Here is a 26,727-nt window from a genome sequence, read left to right as displayed (position 1 = left end):
AATAATCTATATTAATTAGAAAAAAAAAATTAATATTTTGTATATATACATATATACACATAAGACTAATTTGTTACACAACAACTATCAAAATTTAGTGATGCTGTAGTACATAATGGAACGAATGGTCTATTGTCTGCACTGCATCGTATTGATGGACCATAGCCCAAGGAAAAAACGAGTGATTCTTAAGCCCAAATATAATCTCCATCATTTAAGAGAGAGAAAATTCTAGAAAATGCTTGAAATCCCTCCAATCTTCCTTCACTGTGTTTTCCCGGCAGTTTTTGAGAACACCCATTTAAATTCTATAACATTCTCAGAACTAACTAGAACTTTCGATTTGTCACCTATAAATAACCTCCAAAGGTCTTCCAATCTCTTCATCAGATATAATTCAACAATTTTTCAATCGAAATAACGATCAATCAAAATCACAGAAAGAAACAATGTCGCTGATTCCAAGCTTTTTCGGAAACCGACGAAGCAATGTTTTCGACCCGTTCTCTCTTGATTTATTCGACCCTTTCCATGATTTTCCCTTCAACAACAACACCTCTCGATCACTCTCTTCCACCGGTGGCGACACGGCTGCATTTGTGAACACCCGAATCGACTGGAAAGAGACTCCGGAGGCCCATTTTTTCAAGGCGGATTTACCCGGGTTGAAGAAAGAAGAGGTGAAGGTTGAGGTGGAAGACGGGAAGGTGCTCCAGATCAGCGGAGAGAGAAACAGAGAGCAGGAGGAGAAGAATGACAAGTGGCACCGTGTCGAGCGGAGTTCTGGAAAGTTCTTAAGGAGGTTTAGGCTGCCGGAGAATGCGAAGATGGAGGAGATCAAGGCCAATATGGAGAATGGTGTTCTTACTGTCACTGTTCCTAAAGCTGAGGAGAAGAAGCCTCAAGTTAAGTCTATTGACATTTCTGCTGCTTAAGTGTATGATGAACCAAGTATTAATGTTAATTATAAAATATAGTCCTTGATCTTTGAATTTACTGTTATGTTAGTTCTTCTATGTTTGTACACTCTCTAATTTACTAATTAGTAAAAAGTCTAAAAAGTTTAAACAGTTGTTTTAATCTTGGTTTCTATTTTTCATTCTTTGTTTATTTATATTTGTTTTTCATATCCACACCATAACACATCTATATTTATATCTATAATTCTATACTTAGTTATTAGTATTTAAAAACACAAACCATCATCCCTATCATGCCACATGTTGCCTCATTTAACCTTTTTTTCAATCCTTTTTTCTTTTTTTTTTCTTTTATGTTTTTTAAAAAAACACCAACTTTAATTCAATGCATGTATGAATAATGTTGTTTGGTACACTCCCCCAACTTAATATATTCCACAATTACATTTAATTTTTACCCCTTTTTCTCCTTTAACTATTCATTTTCCAATTAAAAAGCGTATTATAAAATAAAAATTTATATGTAAACAACCCGTAAATTACCGGGCCAAAAGGCTAGTTTAAACATTGAAAAGTTTTTCAAATTATATATCCTTTAAGTATTCTATAATTATAGCCTTATAGGCTTATAGCCACTTGTGCTAACTAAAAATTAATCCAACCCAAACTCAAGTTATATCAAAAACTTACTTGAAATGAAATATCTAATTCAATTCCAAGTTTCAAACCTACATTTAATTTTCCATAATCCAAAACAAAACTTGATTTGAAATGGACTCGACTTGATTCGATCTATTCTAATTCGAACGCGATTGAATTGATAAGTTTCCCATCCACAAGACCACAGTAAGTTATGCCCTTTTAATTTGAAATTGATTAGAAAGTGAAATTAGCCTTACCAAAAAATGACCATCACCCAAAATGGACGTACCCTCAAGTATTACCCCACCTGTATTTGAATTGTCCCTACTACTATGCTATGCCTAATAATGGCAAAAGTTATACAGTTTATAAAGTATATCATGTATGATATTAGTGTTTGATTCACTAGTCCTCTTTGGCTCTGGTGGTGGCTTTCAAGATTCTTAAAACCACAGGTCCAGGGTTCAAGGACTGGTAGAAAACAACAGCACAGGAAATTTGCTAAATGAGGTATTACAAAATACCTCCCTTTTGATATAATTTTGCTCGTGTATTTGTAAATTGTAATGAGTTAATCAACGATGAAATGATGGGCGATACTTGGTGCGTAGTGCCTATAATCTGATTACAATGGAGCAAAAAAATAATAAGGCTACAACTTCGAAATCTGTGTGTAATCTGGACTGGAAAGTAGTTTGGGATGCGGATGTTCCTCCGAAGATCAAATTATTCTCGTGGCGTGCTGTTAAAGGAGCTGTTGCAGCTCGTTAATCCCTTGTGCAAAGAGGTATGTTCACTGATCCTATTTGCCCCTTATGTGGTGACAGTGTTGAAAGTGTCCTGCATATGCTGGTTTTCTGCAAGGATGTAAAGCTTTTGTGGTATCTCTCACCACTTAGGCTGGAGGTGGACAGATATGTTGGGGATTCTTTTGGAGATTGGTGTGCTGCTGTTCGAAAGTGTCATACAGACTTGGTGGAGCTTATTTTGGAGTTTATTGTGGGGCATTTGGCTTCGCAGGAACTCATGGATTTTTGATGGGTGGAAAAAGGATGTAAGTGAAGTCATTCACAAGGCTGTGGGGCTTGTTGGGGACTTTGTTCAAGCTCAAGAGTCACCTCACTCATCTTCTGCTCAACCCCAGTTAAGCTGCAGCTGGAGGATGCCAATGAATGGGGTGATAAAAATCAACTCTGATGCATCAATATTCAGACCTGATGTTGTGGGGTTGGGGGGCGTTATGCGTGATTGGGTAGGTGATGTTGTTGCTGCTACCTGCACTCGCATTGGGGGGAAGTTGGTGGTTGATTTTGCTGAAGCTTTTGCCATGAGACACGCCCTGCTTGTTGCTATAGAAACGGGCTTCAAAAGGGTGTGTCTTGAGACGAACTGCCTCAAGCTGCACAGCCATGTTTCGAAAGGATATGCGCCTGCTACTAAATTTGGGCTAATCATTCATGATATCCTTCAGCTTGCTAAAGGTTGCCAGAGCATCTCCTTTTCCTTTGTTAAGAGGAGTGGTAACCGACTTGCACACGAACTTGCCAAACTTAGTTCCTCTTTTGATAGTCTTAGAGTTTGGATGGAAGAGGTTCCTCCTAGTATTTCTAATTTTGTAATGGCAGATTTGAGCCCTTTGGGTGATTAATAAAAGTTCTGTGCTTGCTTGCTTGTCAAAAAAAAAAAAAAAAAAAAAAACACGATGAAATTAAAAAAAAAAAAAAAGAAAAAAAAGAAAGTTGTTTTTCCTTTGAAAGTGGTATGCTGAGTCTTACAGTATTGCTTTACTGAATTACTGGCTTTTATTTTGTTGTGCAATTTTAATTTTACTAATATTATGTCAATTACTAGCATTGCTAGCTAGTTACAATGCACGGACATAATTATTTCATAGAAAAATTATCTCAGATTCTATTTCTCACAAAAGAATGAACAAAAATGACGGTCATTTGAACGTTTCTACGTTGAAAGAACAATTTACTTTCAATTAGTGAATCAAAATATATATAGATCATGACATAAATTCCGAGAGGCCTAGACTTCCATAAAACACAAGCCTCTAAGAAAGTCCTCTACCGGAAACTATAACTTGTGTATAGCTACATCATGGAACGCGAATGTCCAGTCGTGACTAACTTGGGCAATCAGTTGGGAAGGTCTATACATGTGATGCTCAGCTTTTGTTGAGCAGTCCTAGATTTCCTGTTAGTCATGGCTGTACAATTCACTCAGGTAATTTCTTATGTACAGAAAGATGCACAAAACTGATGGTTGGGATTGGGAGTTTACATCCTTTCACTCCCATCCAGATTCTCTGAATGATGATCGTCGACAGCAGCAACCTTAGCGGTGCTAATCTTTGTGTTTGCTGCCTTTGGTGCGCTTAGCGTTTTAGTGGTTGGTTTTATGGTGCTTGGCACAACAGTCGTGAATCCTTCATCCTCTTTCTTTAGGTCTGCGGGGGGTAAGAAACAATCCATGGACAGTCCTTTGATGTTGAAGTCCACTTCTTCAATGGTCCAAACCTCCTCCATACGCGTTCTTGAATGATTGTCGGAGTTCTCCCCGTATCTAAACAATGAGACTGAAGTTTTTCCGGTATGTGCTATGTTAACACCATCTATTGTTTGGTAGTCTTGGATATGGGACTCCATTGTGGTCTCCCAAAAAATGCTATCACTCTTCGAAGTCTTTATTCTTAGAAGGTGAGTGTCCTCTAACTGGATCAAAAGTCCTGTCCTTTGGCTAAAGTAGCCCCAAACTGTGTGGCGGATTATCTCTACATTGCTGCTGCTCCTTGCTTCAAGTGTTGAGGGATTGGCTTCTAGCTTTAGCACGAAGCAATCCTCGTCGTGTACTACTTTCTCACCAATGCAGAGAGCATTAGTGAATAGATTTGCTGTCATTCTCGGATCAAGACCCTATAAAAAAAATCCCATTTGCTGATTAGTTCACCACATTCGAGATGTAATTAGCTTTAATGAAGTTACCATCCACAGTAAGAGTAAAGATAAAACAAATCATGGATAAATTATACACTTTTTATCAACTTTCAATATATGAACACAACTCCTCACCTTCAAGATTCAGACTAGTCAACAACCAATTTTCAAAAGAAAGGGAAGAAAATGCTGTTGGTTGGTGAATTAAAAAAGCACTCTAGAGTTTGAGGGCCTTAGTTAGTTCTAAAAGTCAAAAGCAAGCCCAAAGCAAAAGTGTACTACCCAATAAGCAATAACAAAGCTGATTGAATAATTGAATATGATGCAAAAGAAAATGTTGCAATTAACCCTGTTTCCTAGAGTAAATTGGGTTGTTACAGCTTAAGGTAACAAATAAACAGCAATTAACAATCTGTCATGATGATAATCTTAATAAATGAAAACAATAATATTAGAGGATATCAATCTTAATATGATCATTAGACAGTGCATTATTTAGACATTACAAAATAATCAAGTAGCCTCTAATGGCAACACACATAATTACATAATTTCAATCATTCCAAAAGACAGCCAAAAACGAGTAGAATCTCAATCATGCAATAGTTGTCAATAACCCACTAATTGATATAGAATTACACTTTAAAGCATGCAATCACATGATTAAGATTTTCTTTAGATAAAATCAAAATGTATAATACTATACTGTATGATTTACTACTGTAAAAATGATCGTTGTAATAATATGAACAGAATTTCACTAAAAAGGACATAATCAAACAAATCATACAATTAAGAATTTAAGATAAGTAATACTCAATATCAATATCCATACAGCCACTGCATCATATCTTACTAAGAACAGAATGAAATGGATTAAAGGTGTAACCGGAGACCGGAGTGTAAGTATACCTGTAATGAACGTCGGAGAGGTCGCGGCGGGCCTCGGGAGGCGTGGGAGTTGTGCCAAGGTGTCTGCCTCCAAGCAACCTTCCCATCACTCCCAGCACTAATCTTAGTACCAGAAACAACCAACTCTAAGCACCACAAATCAGGTTTCTTTTGCCATAAAACAAATCCACCCACTTCACCACCATTCTTGGCTCCTTTAACCTTCACCACCTTATTATCCGCTTTCGGGTTATTCACTGATAACCCTTCACCTGCACTGAATTCTGATGCAGTCATTTTCACCTTTCCCATAGCATACATACTGTCAATCGAATTCAAAGCATGCTCTCCTCCCATTGCTGCAATGTACTGATGAATTATGTATTTCGCCATTGATGATTCCTGTAAAACATTTCATCGAACACAAAACGATCAGTAAACTATCTAATATTTTTCATTGAAGCATTTTATCGAACAATTAATGGGCAAAACAAGAACCCCAGAAACCCAGAAAAAGAAAACAGAGAAACAATCAAAAGGGTTTGTAAAACTTACAATTGGGTGATCTTTGATGCATTTGTTAACCTTATGATCAGCAGGAATTGGGAGTGGAATCAATGGAGCACCAATTACACCAAGAAGAAGCTGAATTTGAGAGTTTCTATCAGCAAAAGGTAAACTAGCAGGAGCTCTTCCAGGGTTAGTTTTCATCCAAGATTTCATATTAGGCCATTTATTCTTAGCAGAAGGAAACATTTCTTCAGGAATTGGGACTTCTAATACAGTTTCAAGCCCATCTTCTCTATCAAAATTAGGGCAAAGTGTCCTCATTTTATCCAACAATCAAGGTATACAGAAACAGGGGACGATGAAAAAAACAGAGAACCCAGAAAAATTAAAATGGAGAGAGATTGAAGACAGAGAAAGAGAGAGTGAAAATTGGAGAAAAAAAGTAGAAAGATTGATTTGTTTAAAAGAGAGGGAAGAAGTAGGAAGTGAAAGTGATGGGTGTAGTTTAATTAACGTGCAAAGAGCTAATCAATTTTCTGTTTTTAAGGGAAGGAAATCGTGAAGGCACGCCTCTCTCTCTTCTTTTTCTTCTACCGCCTGCTCGGTTTATTATATACGGAGTATAAATCTTCCCGAGGGATATCCAGTGTACTCGGGGTCATGGTAGGCGCGTAATGACACGTGTTGATGAGCGAGGTAGTGGTGTAGACGAAATTTAATATTGTTTTGCTTGAGTCGTAATATTGTATTATTGTATTGTGATTTGTGAGTGTATTTATTTAAAAGGATTGGTTAGGGATAGATGACAATATAGTGAGAAATTGTAACATGGAAAAGTTGCTGCTTGATTGACGGCAATTGACTGTATGTGCACGTTCAAGTAGCGGTTGAAGATGGACATGAAATAAAAATTTATTTGATTGAATAGGTTTATGTATCTTAATTGATTTTTTTAGACCTTAATATGGTATGGTGGGCTATTAGTCCTATTATGCTATTGGCTAATTATATGGTGGGGCTAATATAAACAAAGTTTGACTTGGCATTTGGAAAATTTAAAGATCTTTCCCACTCTATTTTATTTTTATAATCCAAAAGACATGAAAGTTTTTGCTCATTCATAAAACTTTGGAGAGTAAAAAATTCTAAACTTTTTTTCATTTGCTTAGTAGTCAAAGAGTTCAAATGTGTTTATGGTTGTTTTCTCACTCCCCACTTTGTCAATATAATACTCCGTATTAGATAATTATTCAAATATGAATATCTTATAACATTTGTTTTCGATTTAATATACACTTCGATAGAGGACCATGAAACGTCATGTTTTGGATGTACATTCTTGAATACAGAGTATTTAATTTTGTTCATTCTTTTTATGTGATATAAGAACGGAATATGATTGCCCATAGATTAGCTAAAACGAGGTCTAGATTTGGAGAGTTAAAAAGAAGTTTAGAACAATAATGTTTTATTTTGGATGAAAGTTAATGTGATTTCTGGTCTAATAATATGTATGCACCCTTATGGAAATTTTGATCTAGTACCTATTTAAGTAATTAGATAGCTTATATTGAAAGTATTTTCATTTAACTTCTCTATTGTTTCACATGAGAGTAAGAAAAATTAACAATTAAATGGAAAATTTGCGAGAAATGTCCTTTTAAGTGGTCGACCTTGTGAGAAAGGCCCTTTTATAAAAAAGGTGGCACAAAAGGTCCTAATATCCCATTTACGTTGTGGGGAAGGTCCGTTGACCAAATTTTGGCGTTGACTAGAATTTTCCGGCCAAAAGTTACCTTTTTTTTTTCCTTTTCCCTCGATTTTCCCCTTTTCCCCCTTGTGAAACCCCAATTTCAAACCCAAAGTAATTTCAAATCTTGAATTCTTATCCTTGAAATTACTTTGTGATTACTTTGGGTCTGAAATTAGGGTTTCGTAAAGGGGAAATCGAGGGAAAAAGAGGGAAAAGGAAAAAAAAGTGACTAAAGTTGTCACGTGCATAATTATTTGGCCGGAAAATTCTAGTCAACGCCGGAGTTTGGTTAACGGACCCTTCCCACAACCCAAATGGAATATAAGGACCTTTTGTGCCGCCTTTTTCTTATAAAAGGGCCTTTCTTACAAGGTCGGCCACTTAAAAGGACCTTTTTCGCAAATTTTCCTAATTAAATAGCTACTGTTAGTTCAAGCCTCGTGGTATAATCCATTAATGCACCAATTATAATTCACAATTGTACTTCTAGAGTCTATACTATTTATCGGTTTTAGAGATGGTAATGAGCCTAGCTTGAACCTTACAATAGTTGCATATGATATACGATCATACCCCAATGTATCTTGTTCTTGTTCAAGCGATAATCATGTCAAACAACTAACAAAAATATAAAATATATTCAAAGTTTTCAACTGAATAAGATACATTATTACATGGCTAAATCAATAAAACATACCTAGATCCACGAAACGAATGTTATTCTAGGAATATTGGTAAGACCTAAGAAATAATTGAAAAGTGAGTTACAAATAAAGCTTGAATTCACAGAAAGCAAATCTTGTCCAAATGAAGATAATGTGAGAAAAATCTTGTAACAGAAATAGAATCTAAATTCAATGTCTTAGGAATTATTGAAAGTATCAAGTACTAGTATATAAAACTTGAAATCCATAGATTTTGTCCTTGTCTCTCAAATTCATAACAAATGGCACCTTCAAATGTTCTAATTAAGACCTATCCTTAAAATTAAGGGGTGCAACGTGCAATTACAACACCCAAGAATAAAAGAGAGAGAAATTAGAATTAAGATTAGATAGAAATAAATAAATAGTGATGTAGAGATTAAGTAACCAATTATGTGTCGGCTACCCATGCTTGCTGGAGGGTGCCTAAACATGTGGCCGCCTTAATTCATTGTATATTATGTGTCCGTCAAGAACATGCTGCTTCACGACAAACTAAACTATTTCAGACTATGTCCTATTCTTGCGGTGACTCCATTTCTTTTGGGCTAGTTTAAAGGTTTCTATCCAAACTACTTCATTCAAGTATTAAAATAGATAATGATCTTTGTTTTACCAAAGTACAACAAAGCGAAGCATATATATATAGGCTACATTGTTTTGATGAGAAGGCTCAATCATGTTTTCGTCAAGAGTAGAGTTAATCAAAGAGTCGGACTAGGTCATAATATGAGCGGGGCTAGGCTAGGTTTTTAGATAGTGCTAGACTTTTTTGATCTAGTTAAGTTAAACTAGACGTACTAAACATATGTAAAATTAATTGATGCAACTGTTAGTTATGAATCATGATAGTGAAAAAAATAGTACATAGTAGTAATAAAAAGGTATAGGAGTAAGAGAAGGGGCGATATTTGTTTCTTATAATTTTATTATAAAAATAAAATTGAGTAAGTGAATAAATATACTTTTATATAAGTTAATAATGATGTGATCAAAAGAATATTTTTTGTAGTAATGTTACTTCAGTTTGGGGAAGGGCATCATATATATAGTATACTAAATTGGCTAATTAGTAATTTGGGAGACTAATCTTCTAATTAATCGAAATTGGCTAGCCTATCATGTCATGAAATGCTTTGATTAAGACCTAGTGAAAGACTTAGCTCATGAAAAAAATTAGAATCGGTTGTTGCCAATCATGCAATGCACGTTCTCTTAGGAAAAAAAAAAAAAAAAACACCAAAGCATATTTGTCCCCTTTATTCCTCTTGTGGTGAAGGCGACATGAGAGTAGGAGACCATGTAGATTGTTGATGTCTCTTTCCTACAAGTCAAGAATAGCTTATTTAAATTAGACAAATTGTTGTTAGAAACAAAAATTTAAGAACATAACACTAATTAATTAATTAATCAATCAATTAAGTTGCATTAATTTTATTAGAACTGGTTTTAATTGGCTTTTCATGACTCCATGTTGTACTACTTGTACTTGTTTCTATGCATCACCGTCTTCGTTTGGTAAGTTATGGCATCTTCATATAAGTAGATGGGGCCATTGCTTTAGTTTTTGGTGAGGTAGCTAGTTTACCTAACAACAAACATGTACGTTTACAGTTTTACTACAACGAGTACTTCCTTTATACAAGTATATCCTTTAATTTTTTCTAAAAATAATTTGACACTATCTAATTTAAAAGTTTAAATTTGTTTCACACTTCAGTTAAAATATCTTTTTAAGATAATTATGATGATAATGCATTTAAAAAAATAATTATGAAACTTATTTCAAAAATAATTTAATGGAGTATAAGTAAAAACTAAAGCTTATGTGCGTCCAAAAAAAAAAAAAAAAAAAAAAAAACACTAAAGTTTATGAAGGATAGTTAAATATTTTTTATCAATTTAATAAACTACAGTATATATTTATCTAACCTTTGATTTAAGAAATAGGGTGTGGGTCATGACAATAAATTCTAGTTAAGGAAATCTGGACAAAAAGTATTTTATAAAGCTTATGAAATCAATGCTGATCTTTCTTAATACTTGTCATTTTCGATACAATTAACGGTTGCATTGATTTGCAAACTAATGTAAGATTATGTAAAGGTTCCTTTAAGTCTTTAACCGAACACATGAAGCTAACCTTGGATCATACGACAGCTTGGCCTAGCAAGGAAAGAAAAGTGTATCTTACCCGCAAACAATGCAAATGCAAGAACATTAGGAAGTACTCATAGTGTTTAGCGATAGAATTTCTTTTTAGCGAAAATTAAGACACGAAAAGATGTACACCGAAGAAATACGGAGTAACAAGTTATTGAATTGATGTTTTCTATTTTACTTTTTATTAATTATGAAAGGTTAGGATAATGTGACAACTAATTCTGAATAGAGTGATTAAGAAAAACCTCTCTTAAAATGTTCTGAAGAATAATAATTATATGAATGTTGGATCCAAAACTATTTGATTTTCGAATGCGTGATAACTACATATTAATTGTACTGTCTTCTATTTTCCTGAGCTTGATTTAAAGAGTTGTAACAAACCAAAAATCTTAAATCGTTAAAAGTTAGGACAATGTGATAATTAATTCTGAGCAGAATGAGTTTAGTCTTAGCAAAAACCTCTTTGAAAATGTAACGAAGAATAATATTGATATCAATGTTGGATCCAAGAATACTTGGACATCTACTAAAAATTTGTCTTTTATTTGTCTCACCTAGATTCAAAGAGTTATGCAACACCAAAAATCTTTAGAAGATAGAAAATTTCATAAAAAAGTGGGCTAGCACTTAAACAACAGCTAGTAATATTGCGAATCATATCTTGAAATAAATCTTGAATTACAGTTGCGCATACTCTAATTATTATTATTATTATTATTATTATTATTATTATTATTATTATTATTATTATTATTATTATTATTATATATATATATATATTTTAAGGCGCATACTATAATTAGTCTTGGCAAATTATATTCCGATTTTCTAATTTGTCCGTGTGTATTAAAATCTTCACCAACCATTGAGTTGGCTGGTGTATCAAGCGCAGATTCATCAATACTTTAAAACACCAACTATTTTCTGTAATTAATTAATATAAGAATTATCAAGGTTTTATAATTTTTTAATCTATCTTTAAGGGAAATAGGGGATGAATTTGTTAGCATTCCTTCACGATGTTTTGGTCCAAAGGAAGCTAATTGTGATTATGCCAATGAATTGAATATAGATGCTAAATGGGTTTTTCCAAGATTATAAACTCAATACTATTTTAGATTTTCCTTTAATATATTAGGTATAAGATAGAGATGAGTTGAATAATTGAAGTAATGAGTATTATATTTTCAAATTATTGAGGTCCTCATCTTGATTTGATATTTGAATTTAAATAATAGTCCTAAGTTCGATTGTACAGACATACCATAAGAATTAGGCCTGTTCACGGATCGAATATCCGAAGCTTCGGATATCTAAAATTGATATCCGAATCCGATCCGAAAATTTCGGATATCCGATATCCAATATCCGAAATTATTCGAATCGGATATTTCGGATATCCATTATCCGATAATATTAAAAAGTTGATTATGCTTATCTAATAAATCTCATTAATTATATCAATTTTGTAACATTAAGCCTTCCTGACGTTCCTGTACAATATATATGAGCATTGTAGTCTTTTTTTGCAAATTAAATTATCAAAAGACCACCTAAGTATTAATTGACAATTTGACATACAACTCCTCAAATACTAAACCAGAAAATCAAATAACAAATCAAAATTCCCAAATTGAAAACCAAAAAATTAACACAAATAGATTAAAAAAAAAAAAAAAACAGATCGAAACTTGCAACAAATACTAGTAGATCTAAAATCAAACAAAAAATCAAAATTATCAACAACTAGAACCAAATTATGTAAGGTGGTTGTGTGTAGAACCAAATCAACTTCCAAACAGTTAGCAACTTAGCAACGATGCAACAAATAGGAGCAAAAAAGACAAAGTTTTCAAGTTTAGTTTTATTTAACATTATGATAAGCTTCCAAACAATGAAATAGACATACATATTGGATATTAAGGTCGAAAGAATGGCGATTTGCCGAGCAAATGCGAGTAGAAGAAGATCGAAAATGAAAAATAAAATTAAGGGAGGTTGGGCGTCTTCGAGAAGATCGAAAATGAAAAAAAAATTAAGGGAGGTTGGGCGTAGAAGACGATCTTTGTCGTGATAGAGTGAGGGCCTATGAACGTTGAACGCCGTGAACGGTGGCTGGTGGCTATGAGCCTATGAAGGGTGGGTGGCGGCCTGAACATAGAGAGAGGGCAAGAATTTAGGGTTTTTCTTTTTTAGTGAGATATTGAAAGTAAGTAAGGTGTTGTGACTTGTGAATTTGTTTTACAGTAGAAAATTTCAGCTTTTTTATTTCCTGATATCAATATTTACCCTTTTAATTTCGGATATTAGTTCGGATATCCGATATCCAATATCCGATACCCGAAAATTTTCGGATATCGGATATCCGTAAATTTGAAAACCAGTATCCGAATCCGTATCCGGTATCCGATAATCCGATCCGAAATGAAAACTCGGATCGGATATCCTAAAATTCGGATCGGATTTTCGGATTTTCGAATTCTCGGATAGTTTTGTACAGGCCTAATAAGAATTGTAATGTGTAATGTGTTATGTATTTAATTTGATTCCGCATCTGTGCATATATTGTTAATTAGGGACATTTTAAGTATACTTCGTATAATAGTACATATTAACTAACATTCTCATTTTCTCTGTCATTATAGATTATAAAATATTTAACAATTTATACACCATATAAAATAAAACTCGTGAAATTTACTTGTATGATATATAGTGTAAAAATCAATCATATATATTGATAGCAAATAATTAACATGATAGGATAAAATGGAGTAGAAATGAATCATATCCATAACAGATAACGTTCATTTTCAAATTTCAGGTAGTCAACTGTGATTATTAAGGTTTATATGCAGAGAGTACATAATTGCGAATAAGCCTGATGCAGTGAATAAGTGATACATATGACATATCCTTCCCCTCGATTATTTCTTCGCAAACAAGTATCTTAACAATGGTTACCGACTTTAACCGACTCCCTTACAGTTGCAATTTAATTAACTTTCTCTCTTTTTCTATATTTTGGTAAAGAAAGTATTCTTACGAATTAAAGGCACTACCTTACGTCAAAAGACATGCAATGATTATAATCTTTGAGTGCGGATTTTTTCCAATGGGGAGGTACAAACCTTCAAGTAAAGGGGGATTTATTTAAATGTAAATTAATTTAATAGCATAATACGATAACAACCATTTTATATAATAATTACTTTTGCTAGTTTTTGTAGGCCACAAGCTTGTTCATTAATTTAGAAATATAAACCTCTCTTCCCCTACCCGAATTAATAAGCAACATTTGATTAGAGGTCATTTCTAAGATATTGACATGATTACGTGAAATATTATAGTTATCCTTGTTGAATTATTCGATTGTTGAGATAAACCCTCTTATTATTGTACTGCTAGCATACTATCTACGTATCAAGCTCTAGTGCTCTACAAAGAGTAATATGAATATGAAAATTAAAAAAAAAAAAAAAAAAATACCTAACTAGATCTAAAGAGTAATAACGTTATTTTTAAACATCCTAAAACAAAATTGTGACCTATTAAAATGGCTTATTAAAGATGTGTTCTCTTCATTCAAACTTATTTTATATGACCTAGTTATACCTTATTAGCTCTCTGATTTTCACCTTATATTTCACACCTTATTGAACTCTATCAATTCTAATTTTAAGGTAAACATAACATACTCTCTTAGTTATAAAAACAGCTTTCTAACAAACTAAGTTTTATATATTATCCTCCAATAATCCATTTGATTCCTTGGAGTACAACGGTAATATGATGGATATATTAAAAGATTCAAAGAAAGATAATTATAGCATATTTATGCAAAAAAAAAAAAAAAAGAGTTTACTCCTTAAATTCCTCAAGCTAAAATAATAAAATATTTTCAAGGAGTATTACATAAGGACCTGAAAGAGCAGAAAATCTTGCGTGGACCTGCTCCACAATAATATTATTGTGGACCTAAGGTTTATACACACGTAACTGGCATTATATTCAACATAGTGACCCCTAATTTTAATATAGTAACCTTATTTTTAACATAGTAACCTTTTTTAAATCTTGTGTGACCTTAATGTTATAATGAACATAAAGTACGACATTATGTTGAATAATGACCTAATTTTAACATAATGATCTTTATTATTCATATTGACCATTATGTTAAAAATTTCATTAAAAAAATTAACCTCTTATAGCTTTTATAATGTCAAACTAACTTTTATTTCAACATAATAACCTTTATTTTAATATAATGACCTTTTTTTTATTAATAAAACAATTATATTGTCTCTAATGTTGGTGATGCACAATAAATTAGTGTGAATCAGGTTTATTTAAGAATTTGTACCTGAAAGAGGAAATAAAAAAATAATTCTCAAAATGGTCCAATTTACGACTTTCCAGTTCAAAGTAGATGGAAACACAGCTAAATGGTGTTTATAAGTCTAATTAAGGTAGGGCCAACTCTTTGAAATTGTGATTTAATGACACATTGGGCCCCATTTACAGCCATAATCCACATCGATTTAACAGGAAATAACATTGGATTATTATCATTATAAATGCCAATAACACCACTAACCAAAGGCACTTTTGCCAATTAACCTCTCTTTCAAACCTTGTTTAGACAGCATTGGCTTTAATGTGTTGCACATTTTTTATTTTATTTTTTTCTTATTTGCTGTAGAAAAGTCGTAAAAAAACAATAATGTAGACGTGATTTAATTGAAGTCATTGGCACCGCGCCAAAACTTTAATCAGCCAAACTATTGGCATCCACTAATTGTATCATATCATTCATATGTAACCTTACAAATTTGCAATCACAACATAGTAGGTAAGTAAAAATACAAAATAATTGAAAAATATAAACTAAAATTCAAAAAAAAAAAAAAAAAAAAAACACCCTTATCTTAAATGACTGCATAACACTCTTCTAGTGTTTTACAGGCATTGCAGCAGATGCAATGAACATGCATCGTCTACTTTTGGATAGGATAATGAAAGATAACTAGCAAAATCTAATTTACTTTTGGGATAACAAAGCATCTCTTGACATCAAGGATGAATTAGTCATTTCATTTCAACTATTCCTGCACGAAACTCGATTTCAGTCGCAAATAGCAAATACATTACTGGGAAGCAGGAGGATCTCTTTTATCCTCTATGAAGGATTCTTTTACACTTGGGTGAAGTTCTTCCCAGTGAAATGCCAAGGACAGAGCGAGTCTTAACAAATTACAACATCACAGACAATGGTGATGAATTCCTAACATGTCCTTGAGATAGATTGCATAATTGATACAACAAGAAGTAAGATTGAGCTATTCACTAAAAAGCTCTTGGGGCTAACCTAATACTATAAACAAACCTTGCCTAATGCTGCTATAAGGCATGCTTGAGGTGCGGATGGAGTACAAGGATACCTGCATTTTGCTGATGGAGCCTTTGCAGAAACCTTTTATGCTTTTTTTTTTCTTTTTCCCTTTTTTTTCTTTTTTTTCTTTTTTCTCGAAACATTACGACAACTTGCCCTTGCTTCTGTACAGGAATCTTAAGATGGAACATTGAAGTGAAAGAGCCAAGAGATGACGAAGGCAAAGACCATACAGGCAAGCAGGAAATTCAGAAACCTATGCCCTTGCCAGAAATGCCGAGTCTCAGCTGGATGAGGAGGAGCAGCTGTGGGTGCGGGATCTTGAGCCTCATTCCATTGCTCCATTAGTTCAACTTCATTTACACCAACTACATTGCGAGCTGTTGAACCACATATCTCGCAAGTTCTGCATCAAATTGAAATGAAAAACAAGTTTAGATCAGTCAGGCACAGGAAAGAAAGTTGACATCAAGCAGCTGCTGAGATGAGAATAGTTCTCTGAAGAACTGTGCAAAAAAGCCAAGATTTTGGGGAAGGGAAAAAGGAAAAACAACGCAGTTAAAAAAATCTGACATAGCAAATTCACTCCAAGATAATTTGTTCTCATACCAGAAAATTCTGGAAGGCGTAACTGCAAAAGGGGTATAATACTAGAAGTATTGATGCACATGAGACTAAAAAGGCACCTAATATACAGCGTCTTCAGAAATTTTAACGAACAGGACATAGACATTTTCTCCAATTCATTTCCTAGGTACAGTTCCACATACTTTAAGCTCCTTCCACTGAAAAAAGGAAAGCTCCATAGATGTCAAACTTTACACATCTGTAGCCAGATGGAGCGATATATTTGCGGCAAATAGACAAAAGAGCTACACTCCAGCCAGAACTAGTTCGCAATATAGCTTTCTTCTCGCTAATTCTTTCCTTTATTCTTTTCTTTGGGTAAGACCAAGCAGGAGTATTATAGAGTAATATATGGACAGAGTGCCAAAATTATTTAACACTATCCTTTGGGAGTATGAGCTATAGGGAGTAAATTTAAGTTTAGCACCACAAATATATCTCCAGAAATTTTATGATACATTACTTGACAAAGCTATTAAGTGTAACCCAATACACAGCACAGTAAATCCAGGCATATATTTTATCACTTCCTCCTTGTTTTTACCCCCTGCCGTAGGTTGGACTGAAGAACAATACAGGTTTTTTATATATTAGGATCAATAAAAACAATCTAACACTTTGGTGCACTTTCAACCAACACATAGATTCAGCTTAAACTTAAAACCAATATCCCACTATGATCGTTTCAATTATAACTGACTTAGATTATCAAGTGAAATGCTTATGCTTAAAACCAATGGCATTTGGATTCTGAAATCCACTAAGCCCTACATTATGCATCTCAGGTATACACGTTCACTAGGTTCTGAACTTTCAAAACGTCATGCTCTGCACAGATGAAAGACCTGGATGAGGTAATGCCAGCCAATTTACAAACTTGGTCATTGGCAAAAAAGTGAATGGCGCAGAACAAAAGCAAATAAGTAACACATTGTCATATAAAAGTAGCTGCTTAGATCATAACTCCATTTGTAGATCATCATCCATATCAAGAAATCATGCTTGGTAAGTAAATCAAGCTTTTTAAATTCCATTCCAGGATATCTGTATCCAGCCTCTAATTATTTGACAGAATACAAAAGGGCACTTTACATTGGACCAAAAATATACAAAGTATATTACAAGTAGGCTATCATGAATGGACAAAGGGTAGGGAATCTAAGAATGCTATGTACAAGTAGCCAATTAAGAATGCTGGGAAACTTACAAGAGAGGAGGAATACAATGCAACACACACTAAAAAAGAAACAAATAAATACGGAGTTAAAAAATAGAAACATATTTAAGTTGAGAATCTAAAAGTAAATTAATTTGACAAGTAAAATCATAAGAACATCAACCACTATATTGATTAAAAAAAAATAGAGCTGTATTTGGATTATTTTATAAGCTTTATGAGCACCAAAGAACTTGATAAGCACTACCCTATGCAGTATAAAAAAAGAAGTCAACCAACTAGCATCCAATTTAGACAACTATATACTACGACCATCCTTGAGAGCTACAAAGTAATTAACAGTTGAACTTTTCTGCACAACTTGTCAATGTTCTAAAGTATCTAACCAGTTACCACTATTAAACTCAGCTCTTTGAGCGTGAACAAAAACACTTATCCAATAACTTGGTGGAACACAATCATGGTTCTTGGCATTAGTGCATTAATATAAGACGCACCAACTTCTGCTCTCATTTAGTGACTCCTTTCACTTCCATAACAAACCATCACAGAGCCCAAGTGACATACAGAAATTAGAAAACATGACAAACAAGCAAAAATCTACTTTGTAGGAAATTAAACGCAAATATACAACTTAACATTCTGAAATTTACAAAGCTTAGATATTTTATTCAGCTAGTAAGTGATGAACTTGTCTAATGCGTCTGCCTTTAAAACTTATCAGCAACTTCCTCAGTACGAAATTAATGGAATATAGCCAAAATGGTCAAATCAGCCAGACATGCTAGAGTACAATAGCACAAAAATGTCTAATAAGTAACAACAAATCAATTATCAAATGTCAATTTGTGATGATGCTAGATTTATTCACACACGTGTTATTGCTACTATGAAAACACTCTATGCTTTATGCAGTTAGTCTAGCAAAGCAGGTAACTGCTACTTATCTCTTCATCCAGTATCAAGTACTCGTTACAGAAAGTATCTCAAGAGGCAAGAAAAAGAAGGATATTTTTAAATGGAAGTGAATTCCCAAACTGTCTTCTTACGAATTTCTATACGTGGTATCATTAAATACAACCAAATTTCATCTTTATCAACTATAAGTCGGAGAATCCGAGCAGACAATAAAGGAGAATCAAGTAAACATTGTAAAAAGGTTTTTCGTATTTCACATGACAGGAAATAGAAACAACCTTCAGCACAACACCTAACTCATAAAAGTCAGTTAAAGTATTCACATGCAACAAATGCAGTTGCTATATTAATATATGACTAAAACAACTTAAGATACAATTAACAAAATACAGAAGGTTTACAGACACAAACGACACATAAATTGTTTAAAAAAACAAAACTTCAGTTATACGTAATGATATTAAGTTGAAAATCTAATTAATTAGATAAACAAGCAGGAACCCCATGGTCCTTACAACTTTTGCTTTATTAATAACTTGATTCCCTCATACATTTTTGACCCAACTTTACTTTGTTTTAAACATTTTTCCTCCTTTTCTTTTATCCAAAACACAAAATGTGTCTATTCTTATTTCTTAGTGCACCAATATACTACCTTTCATTGGTTTCAAAAAAAAAAAAATATACTACCTTTCATCAAATACAAGCTGTCTTTTTATAGTTTTATGGATTACCTAATAAAAATCCTCCCTATGAGCCAGAGTATAAAGCATTCAAAACGAGTCATACCCACTCACAGATGATCCAAATCAAGGACCCTTCTGTTTTCGAAGCGTAAACAATACGATTTCATATCCAACCAATCATGTGATTAGCTGTCTAATCACCATTGATTTATCAACTAATGAGCAATTAACACATTGGTTTTTCATAATAAACAGTAACAAACCTCAACTCCATTCAATATACACAAAACATCAGAAAAAATAAACAAAAAATAAATAAACAAATCACAACACTCCATACTATAATAATCAAACATAAGCAAAAAAAAAAAAAAAATAATAATAATAATAATAATAATAAATTAATTAATTAATTAAGCTATAATTAAGCAAGAAATGCAAAAAATGAGGCATAATCCAAAATAAAAACATAAATTAGAAAATTAAGAAGTAGAGTAAAATGTAATAAACTTACTTATTGCCTCTAATTTTGAACCAAGCTTCAGCACAGTGTTTATGAGCAGCAGCTAAATCCTCCTTACAAGAACAACCCAATTCAATTGGGAAGCCAGATTCAGGGTTAGACCCATCTAAGCTCATATGACAAATTCTACAATCTCTCTCCACTTTCGACAAATGCACCGCCACCTTCGTCTCCACCGCCGTCGCCGTCTCCGCCGCAGCACCGCCGTCTTTCTCCAGATCCACCACCGAACATTCCGACAAGCAAGAAGAAGAAGACAAAGAGGGTCTTCTTTTCTCACCACCAACAACAACTTCACCCACCCCAACAACAATCACTCTTGTACATGACTCACTTGATGAGCTGCTGCTGCTGTCTTCGTCGGAGCAACGGACACTATCCTCGTCGGAAACCTCGCCGGCGGCGGCGGCGGAGCTCCGGCGGGGAATTCCTTGGTCAATATCGATAACATGGGTTTGAATGGTTGGCATTATGGTTGACATTGGGGGTAATCTTCATGTAAATGAGATCATGAAAATGGGTGGGAAAAATGAGATTTATAGAAGTGGTTTTTGTAAAATTGTTTGTTAATTGAAGTGGGGTTGTTTGTCTGTGCTACTGCTACTCCATTGAAGAGGAAGAGAGTAGGTGAAGAAGAAGAGAGAGGAGAGGTGGGGTGGGGGGTGTTGTGTTGTTGCTTTGCTTTTGTTTGGGTTTAGAGGTGCCCAGAAAGGGCGGAGGAGAGAGAAAATAGAGGACTGATTTTTTTTACGGGCAACAACAGGGTACGAGTACTAATTATACAAACATCTTAAAGATACGAGTGCCAAGAATGAAATCTTTAATTAATCCTCGGCTTATGTCAACTAACTTGCTGGTTAAAGTTTGAGATGATATCAGTTTATTTTATTCTACTCATTATCTATATTGTTTTAAGTATAGAATGTAACTTAAAGTTATTGAGTATTCTCTATGATCTAAATTTATTTTTATTTTACTACTCGTATTGTGTAGTATATTATTAGAATTTATTTTAATCGGTGGGAACATTTTTGCTGGAATAAATCAAATAAGTTGAAAAAAATTGCGTCTTAATATTCTTGACCAAGTATCAAGTTTCCTTTGTTTACCATATATATGGTTATACACTTAAAAGAAAATAGAAGAATCTTTACTCGGCTTAATAAGGTGAATTACGTCTTAATAATAATGAATGTATTATTCACGATTTTAATTTACTCGGCTTAATAAGGTGAATTACGTCTTAATAATAATGAATGTATTATTCACGATTTTAATTTATAGTATAAACTATTACTCAGGATAAGTGGTGTCATTGGGATAAACATCAGACTAAAATGTGTAAGAAATACTATGTATAAGTTTTCCGGAATGTATTGTGTGAGTCACGGTGAGACATATATGTTACTCCGTAATAAATAATTTAATTATACCGACTTTAAAATTTAGATATATAAGTTTTTAAATTCTCATTTAAATTATTGAAGATTTCATATAAGATACTCGTATTAGATATGTTAGCTTTTTGGAATTTTATATATTGGGTGGATGGGCACACGATGAGACGGATTTATTTATAGAGTAATATTCCCTCCGTTCCTAAATTAAAAGCCACTTTCTCTTTATTATGGGAGTAATGATACAATAATTGAAGCTCAAAAAGAAAATGGTGTATTCACAATTTTGTAAAGACATTGCACTAGGTAAATTTTGCACTAGGTCACTACCTAGTCAAACTTTTACACTTACTATACAAGTGTAAGTTTGCAACATACACTAGCTTAGGACTTTAGGAGTATTCTATTTGTATTACAAAGCTTGAGTTATAAAATCACTATATTATCCTTTCAAGTTTCTACACAAGGATCGATATTGACAACCCATTATTGCAATGAATTATAATTAGACTTCATTAAGAATATCTTGTCGGAATCTAAATTATAAGTTTGGTTTATCTAGCAAATAAAGCTGCATGCATATATATAGAACTGTATTAAACAATATAGAAGACTAATTATTTATACATTTATACTCAACAACTTTGTAGTTTGTCACGTCAAAATTCAACATTTGAATGAGATTAGCATCATAGCTAGCGTATAACGTGTGATAATTAATGATCAAAACTATATTCATCATAAAGCTGACTGACTAAAGATTTATAGTATCACTTGAGGCACGTCTACCATGTGAATACCTAAACCTTCTCGTGATAACTGAGATCCTATGTAGTATACACTGCCTATTTTATACAATATGTTTGGAATATGATTCTAACGTTGGTTTTGTATGTAGGATTTAAGAGGAGGGATATTGGAATGAGTGAGGGTTAGTATATGCTAATATCGTCTTTGTTTAATATAGGTGTTTATATTAATTACACTGGCAAATGATTACTCTTTTCATCTGAATGTAATCGTCATATTGTCAAGACTTCATATTTATCATACATAACATACACATACACATACACATAGTTTTGTTTAAAGGACTCTTTGGCATACATTATTCGACCGACTGACTATCACTTTATCATACATAACATACACATACTTGAATCAATTACCTTCTTCTTCATAGCAAAATAAAAGAAAGTGACAAAGAGAATCAAACCCTACCAAATAGGTGAAAGGTAGGAAAGATGTCAATTTATCATTTGGACCCCCCAACCGGACCACCATCTAGCTTATAACATAAAAAATGTTAAAGAGAAGGCTCTGAATTTTTGATAATGAATTGCTTTGGAGAATATCTTAAGTGTCAAATGCACCAACTGATGACGGAAAGCTCTACTCATTTAGTCATTTGTGACAATGCCAATGCGGAAATTGATAATAAAACTTAATTGATTATCATACATTTTTGAATTTTTGTTCATGATAATAACATAACCAATTTCTTTGCTAGCTAATTAAACTAAAATAATTATCTAAAATAATCTAATGGTTCATTGAGCATCCATCAAACTGTAATTAAAAATAAAGTGAGGTGTTACGTTGTTAATCTTGTCATAAATATAATATGAAGTGCATAGCTTTATATTAGTCTACTACTTCGTAGTTCAAAGAAATAATAATGACTTAATAATAAACAAAAACTTATGCAATATATTACTCCGTACATGTTAACTCTTCACCAATATTGTTTTTATTTATTTATTTATTTATTCACTATAAAAAAAATTCGTTAAGTCTGATCTAATTAGCTTTCTCTTTAACTTTTCACGCCGCTCAAATCTTATTAACTTAGAACAATTTTAACCCTAAGTCTTGTGACATTATTTTTTGTTGGTTTTCATTGAAAATGATGTCATCAAATTCTTGTTAAGATTCATTAAGACTTGTCTAAATTTATCACTTTAGCCCTAAGACTCAAATACATGACATTTTTTTTTTATCTCTTTATATGTAGAAAAGTGTAAAAAAAAAAAAAAAAAAAAAGATAATAAAGATAAAATTGAGGTGGGTCCCAATCTCTAATTGAGTCTTGGAATTTCAAGATTCAAGTCGAAACTTGCTTTATTTTTAAGAAGAAAAATGGGGGATGTTGTAAACATAAGTCTTAAGACCCAAGATGATGATATCACCCCAAGTTTTAAAACTTATGTTTAAGACTTTCCCCATTTTTCTTCTTAAATCTCAAGTAAGTCTCAAGTTAAGTCTTGAAATTCCAATACTCAACTTAAGACTTGAGATTGGGACCCACCTCAATTTTATTTTTATTATCTTTTTTTTTTTTTTTTTTTACACTTTTCTACATATAAAGAGATTAAAAAAAAAAATACGTCATATATTTAAGTCTTAGGGCTAAACTGATAAGACAAGTCTTAGTGAGTCTTAATAAGAATTTAATGACATCATTTTCAATGGAAACCATAAAAAATGATGTCACATTCAAGTATTAAAACTTGGGGCTAAACTTGCTTGGCATAAATTTTCATCAGACTTCTCCTTACTACGGATAAGGTTCATCTAGCATGCACCAATTTATTCCAAGTCAACTCATTTCAAGCTTATATTACCGTATTAATAACTTGCAATTATTATTGACTCTTATGATTTTTTTTTTTTTTTTTTTTTTTTTTGACGGGGACTCCTATGAAAATTAAGGAAATAAAATATGCGTATGAATATATAATAGATATTAAAATAGGAAAAAGAAGCTAGAACTCGACACCTAAAAGCATCAAATGACTCGTCATCTTTAATTACAAATTAACTCACCTATTAGGAACAAAAGGCTAAACTTATAACTATTAAAACCCTAAAGCAACATACTTTAAATCTCATTTTTTTTTTCTGCTAAGTGGTAAATGACACAAAAAACAACTCGTCCATGATTTGAATGAGAAAATATCAACGTAACACAAAATCCCTTAGCTTATTATAAAAACATTTTATAAACAAAGAATTAATATTTTGTCTTGACCATGAATTAAATGATTAGCACCGTTCTTTTTTTTACTCATGTCACGTACGGCGTGTGACGCCCCACTATTTCCACGCCTTCAGCATTACTAATAATTACTCCAATTTTTTTTTATTTCATTACTTTTTTTTTTTTTTTTTTTAATATATAAAGAAATTCCCCCACTGTAAATGGATAATGTGAAAAGTTTAAAAAAAGGAATTTGTGAAAAGTCAAATCTACCCATGCTTTATAAATGGAATACATGGTCAAAGAAAGGGCAAAATTGTCATTTTCATTAGGTTCTTTAAAAAAGGAGGTGGTGACATTAACGTGGTGAATTATATAAGTTTATATGATATGCTTTTATGGAATTGCGAGTACACGAATGACGAATTGCCAATATTGTAACGTACTAGTGGTTGCAAATGAAGTAAGAATCCACTCTTTGTTGGTATATTGTGTGTGATGTCATGAAAATTTGAAGCAAATTATAGCATATCTTTACTTTGTACCCTTTAAGGATATTTGTTGGTTCTAGGTTGCTAAGTTTAGTTGAGAATATTCTACTTGTAGATAGTTATGACAATAGATATTTCTAACTATGGCCATCGAAACTTGTGGTTATAATCGCTATGTGGTACAATATTTTTTTACCATAGAGTCATAGAGCGCGATACTTTATGATATATGAAGTACGCAGTAGTAATTATGCATGTGAGTATAACCAAATTTAGAAATGAAAAGGGTGATAATGTGATAGCAATTTATACTTGTACTAATTAAGAGATTGCTTGAATTTAATATGAATAGTATTGGTACTACCAGTGTACTAAAGATAGATAAAATTAGTGGTAGATAACTAGATATTCAGTGTATAAAAGAAGTAAGAAAGGAGAATTTACTATGTTTTGAGTAAGTGAGATGACAATCTAGAGATGATGCACCACAGCACCAGTGAGTATGAGAATTGAGATGATTGAGTTTTTAGAAGAAAAACAAAACCAAAAAAAAAAAATTTAAAATCTAACTTGGATGGAGGAAAGTAAATATGACCTGAAAAAAATAAATAGAGTTTCATGTAACTCAGACTATATCGAAATATTGAAGAGAATGTTTATGAAAGACCAAAAAACTAAAATTTTGATTCACACAGTGATTCCATCTTAGAATAGTACTCCGTAAAAGATATGGAGTAAATTTTAAACCCGATAATAATACACGTAGTCAGCCCCGTTCCTGGAAATTTATGGGCCCTAGGCATAATATAAGAAAAGGGCCCCTTACGTATTTACACGCAATAGCTTTAAATATAAGACAATTAAAATAGCTTATATTATTTGAATAGTAAGTCTTCATACACAATACTAGAGGGTTTGCATAATATTTCGGTAATTGAATAAATATGAAACGGTGTAATTGAAAAGATTAATATTTTGGAGCAAATACTCATAGATACCGGTAGATAAGAAGAAGTGAAGAGTCTATATTGCATTGTTATCTCCACCTAATTGACATCTAAGTAATTTAATGTTAATTGCTAACTAAATGCAGTAATTATCTTTTTAAAAAGTAGCTTTTTCTTAACGAATAAAAACTACAGAGTAAAATTCTACAGCTATGCAAACTGATTTTTTTTTTTCTAATTTTTAGGCCCCTTTCTGGCATGGGCCCTAGACGGTTGCACTTGGGGCCTACCCCTCCGGGCCGGCCCTGCACATAGTAAAATAGTTATTTATGTCATGTCAAATCCTCAAGAATTAAGTATTAATGTTGGTTAGAAGGAATCAAGCAAAGAATCCAATAAAATGAAAGTAAAAATCAATACTCGTAGTTGTTTATGTCATCTCAAATTCTCAATAATTCATTGAAACAAAGATGTGATATGATTCACCTGCATCTGCATGGATCATTAATAAAATACTGTAGTGTTTTCTACTCGGCCCATACAGCCATACTTTGCCAGCAACACATTATTGACTTTCGACTTTTGACGGTTAATTGTCGACATTTCGTCGGTTTGACTTTATCTTCTTAATTTAAACATTAGACTTCCCCTTATTAGCATTTTGACTAATTAAATGCGTAATAAGGTGTCATGTTAAACTAATGTACTTCTAAGAAGTTGATATTTAGATAGCTTTTCTGTGACTTGTACTCTTGTAGCAAAACACACATTAACCTATTCTCTTTAGCTTATTTTCAGTTCATTTCAGCTCCAATAAGTTTAATTCAGTTCTTAATTTCCTTCTCTCATAAAATATTCAGTTCAATTCAGCTTCAATAAGTTAAGTTAAATTCAATTCAGCTCAGTAAATCAGAACAGACCCTAATAGATTTTTATTGTGTGACTTGTGTCATTTCATCTAGCTGACATGTTAATTAACTTCTTAATTGTTAGAGGTGTTTCTCAAGGTGTAAAAATATTTAAGTTGTTGAAACTATATTGAAGCATTCTAGTAAGTT

General features: G+C 32.7%; 4 protein-coding genes across 4 annotated transcripts; 2 read left to right on the top strand and 2 right to left on the bottom strand.

Annotated features, from left to right (window-relative positions):
• The first annotated feature begins 427 nt into the window (after nt 1–427).
• On the top strand, nt 428–970 carry LOC145592716 (17.8 kDa class I heat shock protein-like). The gene has a single exon (XM_081649225.1). It carries the CDS (start codon nt 450–452, stop codon nt 933–935), a length of 486 nt encoding a protein of 161 aa, XP_081505351.1. The 5' UTR covers nt 428–449; the 3' UTR covers nt 936–970.
• Nucleotides 971–1,909: 939 nt separating this feature from the next.
• LOC145590725 (uncharacterized) lies at nt 1,910–3,210 on the top strand. The gene is made up of 5 exons (XM_081647126.1): nt 1,910–1,935; nt 2,018–2,072; nt 2,257–2,349; nt 2,427–2,503; nt 2,583–3,210. The coding sequence occupies exons 1-5, from the start codon at nt 1,910–1,912 to the stop codon at nt 3,208–3,210; spliced, it is 879 nt and encodes a 292-aa protein (XP_081503252.1).
• Nucleotides 3,211–3,549: 339 nt separating this feature from the next.
• Nucleotides 3,550–6,475, bottom strand: LOC145592715 (uncharacterized). The gene is made up of 3 exons (XM_081649223.1): nt 5,951–6,475; nt 5,417–5,797; nt 3,550–4,483 (listed from the first exon to the last, which is right to left on the bottom strand). Exons 1-3 carry the CDS (start codon nt 6,224–6,226, stop codon nt 3,848–3,850), a joined length of 1,293 nt encoding a protein of 430 aa, XP_081505349.1. The 5' UTR covers nt 6,227–6,475; the 3' UTR covers nt 3,550–3,847.
• Nucleotides 6,476–15,654: 9,179 nt separating this feature from the next.
• On the bottom strand, nt 15,655–20,622 carry LOC145591178 (uncharacterized). Its single transcript, XM_081647576.1, has 2 exons — nt 19,846–20,622; nt 15,655–16,329 (listed from the first exon to the last, which is right to left on the bottom strand). Exons 1-2 carry the CDS (start codon nt 20,334–20,336, stop codon nt 16,101–16,103), a joined length of 720 nt encoding a protein of 239 aa, XP_081503702.1. The 5' UTR covers nt 20,337–20,622; the 3' UTR covers nt 15,655–16,100.
• Between the last annotated feature and the right edge of the window lie 6,105 nt (nt 20,623–26,727).

Source organism: Chenopodium album, chromosome 18 (assembly GCF_948465745.1).
Source record: "Chenopodium album chromosome 18, dcCheAlbu1.1, whole genome shotgun sequence".
In the NCBI taxonomy this organism is placed as follows: domain Eukaryota; kingdom Viridiplantae; phylum Streptophyta; class Magnoliopsida; order Caryophyllales; family Amaranthaceae; genus Chenopodium; species Chenopodium album.
The sequence above is the reverse complement of the archived record's forward strand: the minus strand, read 5'-3'. Positions and strand labels throughout refer to the sequence as shown.

Coding starts and splice junctions, on each gene's coding strand:
- LOC145591178 (XM_081647576.1), bottom strand. CDS start 20,336: ATGTCAACCATAATGCCAACCATTCAAACCCATGTTATCGATATTGAC. Junction 16,330..19,845: donor TTCAAAATTAGAGGCAATAA/GTAAGTTTATTA, acceptor AATTTGATGCAG/AACTTGCGAGATATGTGGTT.
- LOC145592716 (XM_081649225.1), top strand. CDS start 450: ATGTCGCTGATTCCAAGCTTTTTCGGAAACCGACGAAGCAATGTTTTC.
- LOC145592715 (XM_081649223.1), bottom strand. CDS start 6,226: ATGAGGACACTTTGCCCTAATTTTGATAGAGAAGATGGGCTTGAAACT. Junction 5,798..5,950: donor GCATCAAAGATCACCCAATT/GTAAGTTTTACA, acceptor AATGTTTTACAG/GAATCATCAATGGCGAAATA. Junction 4,484..5,416: donor CTCTCCGACGTTCATTACAG/GTATACTTACAC, acceptor TTTTTTTTATAG/GGTCTTGATCCGAGAATGAC.
- LOC145590725 (XM_081647126.1), top strand. CDS start 1,910: ATGGCAAAAGTTATACAGTTTATAAA. Junction 1,936..2,017: donor AAAGTTATACAGTTTATAAA/GTATATCATGTA, acceptor TTAAAACCACAG/GTCCAGGGTTCAAGGACTGG. Junction 2,350..2,426: donor TTAATCCCTTGTGCAAAGAG/GTATGTTCACTG, acceptor GTTTTCTGCAAG/GATGTAAAGCTTTTGTGGTA.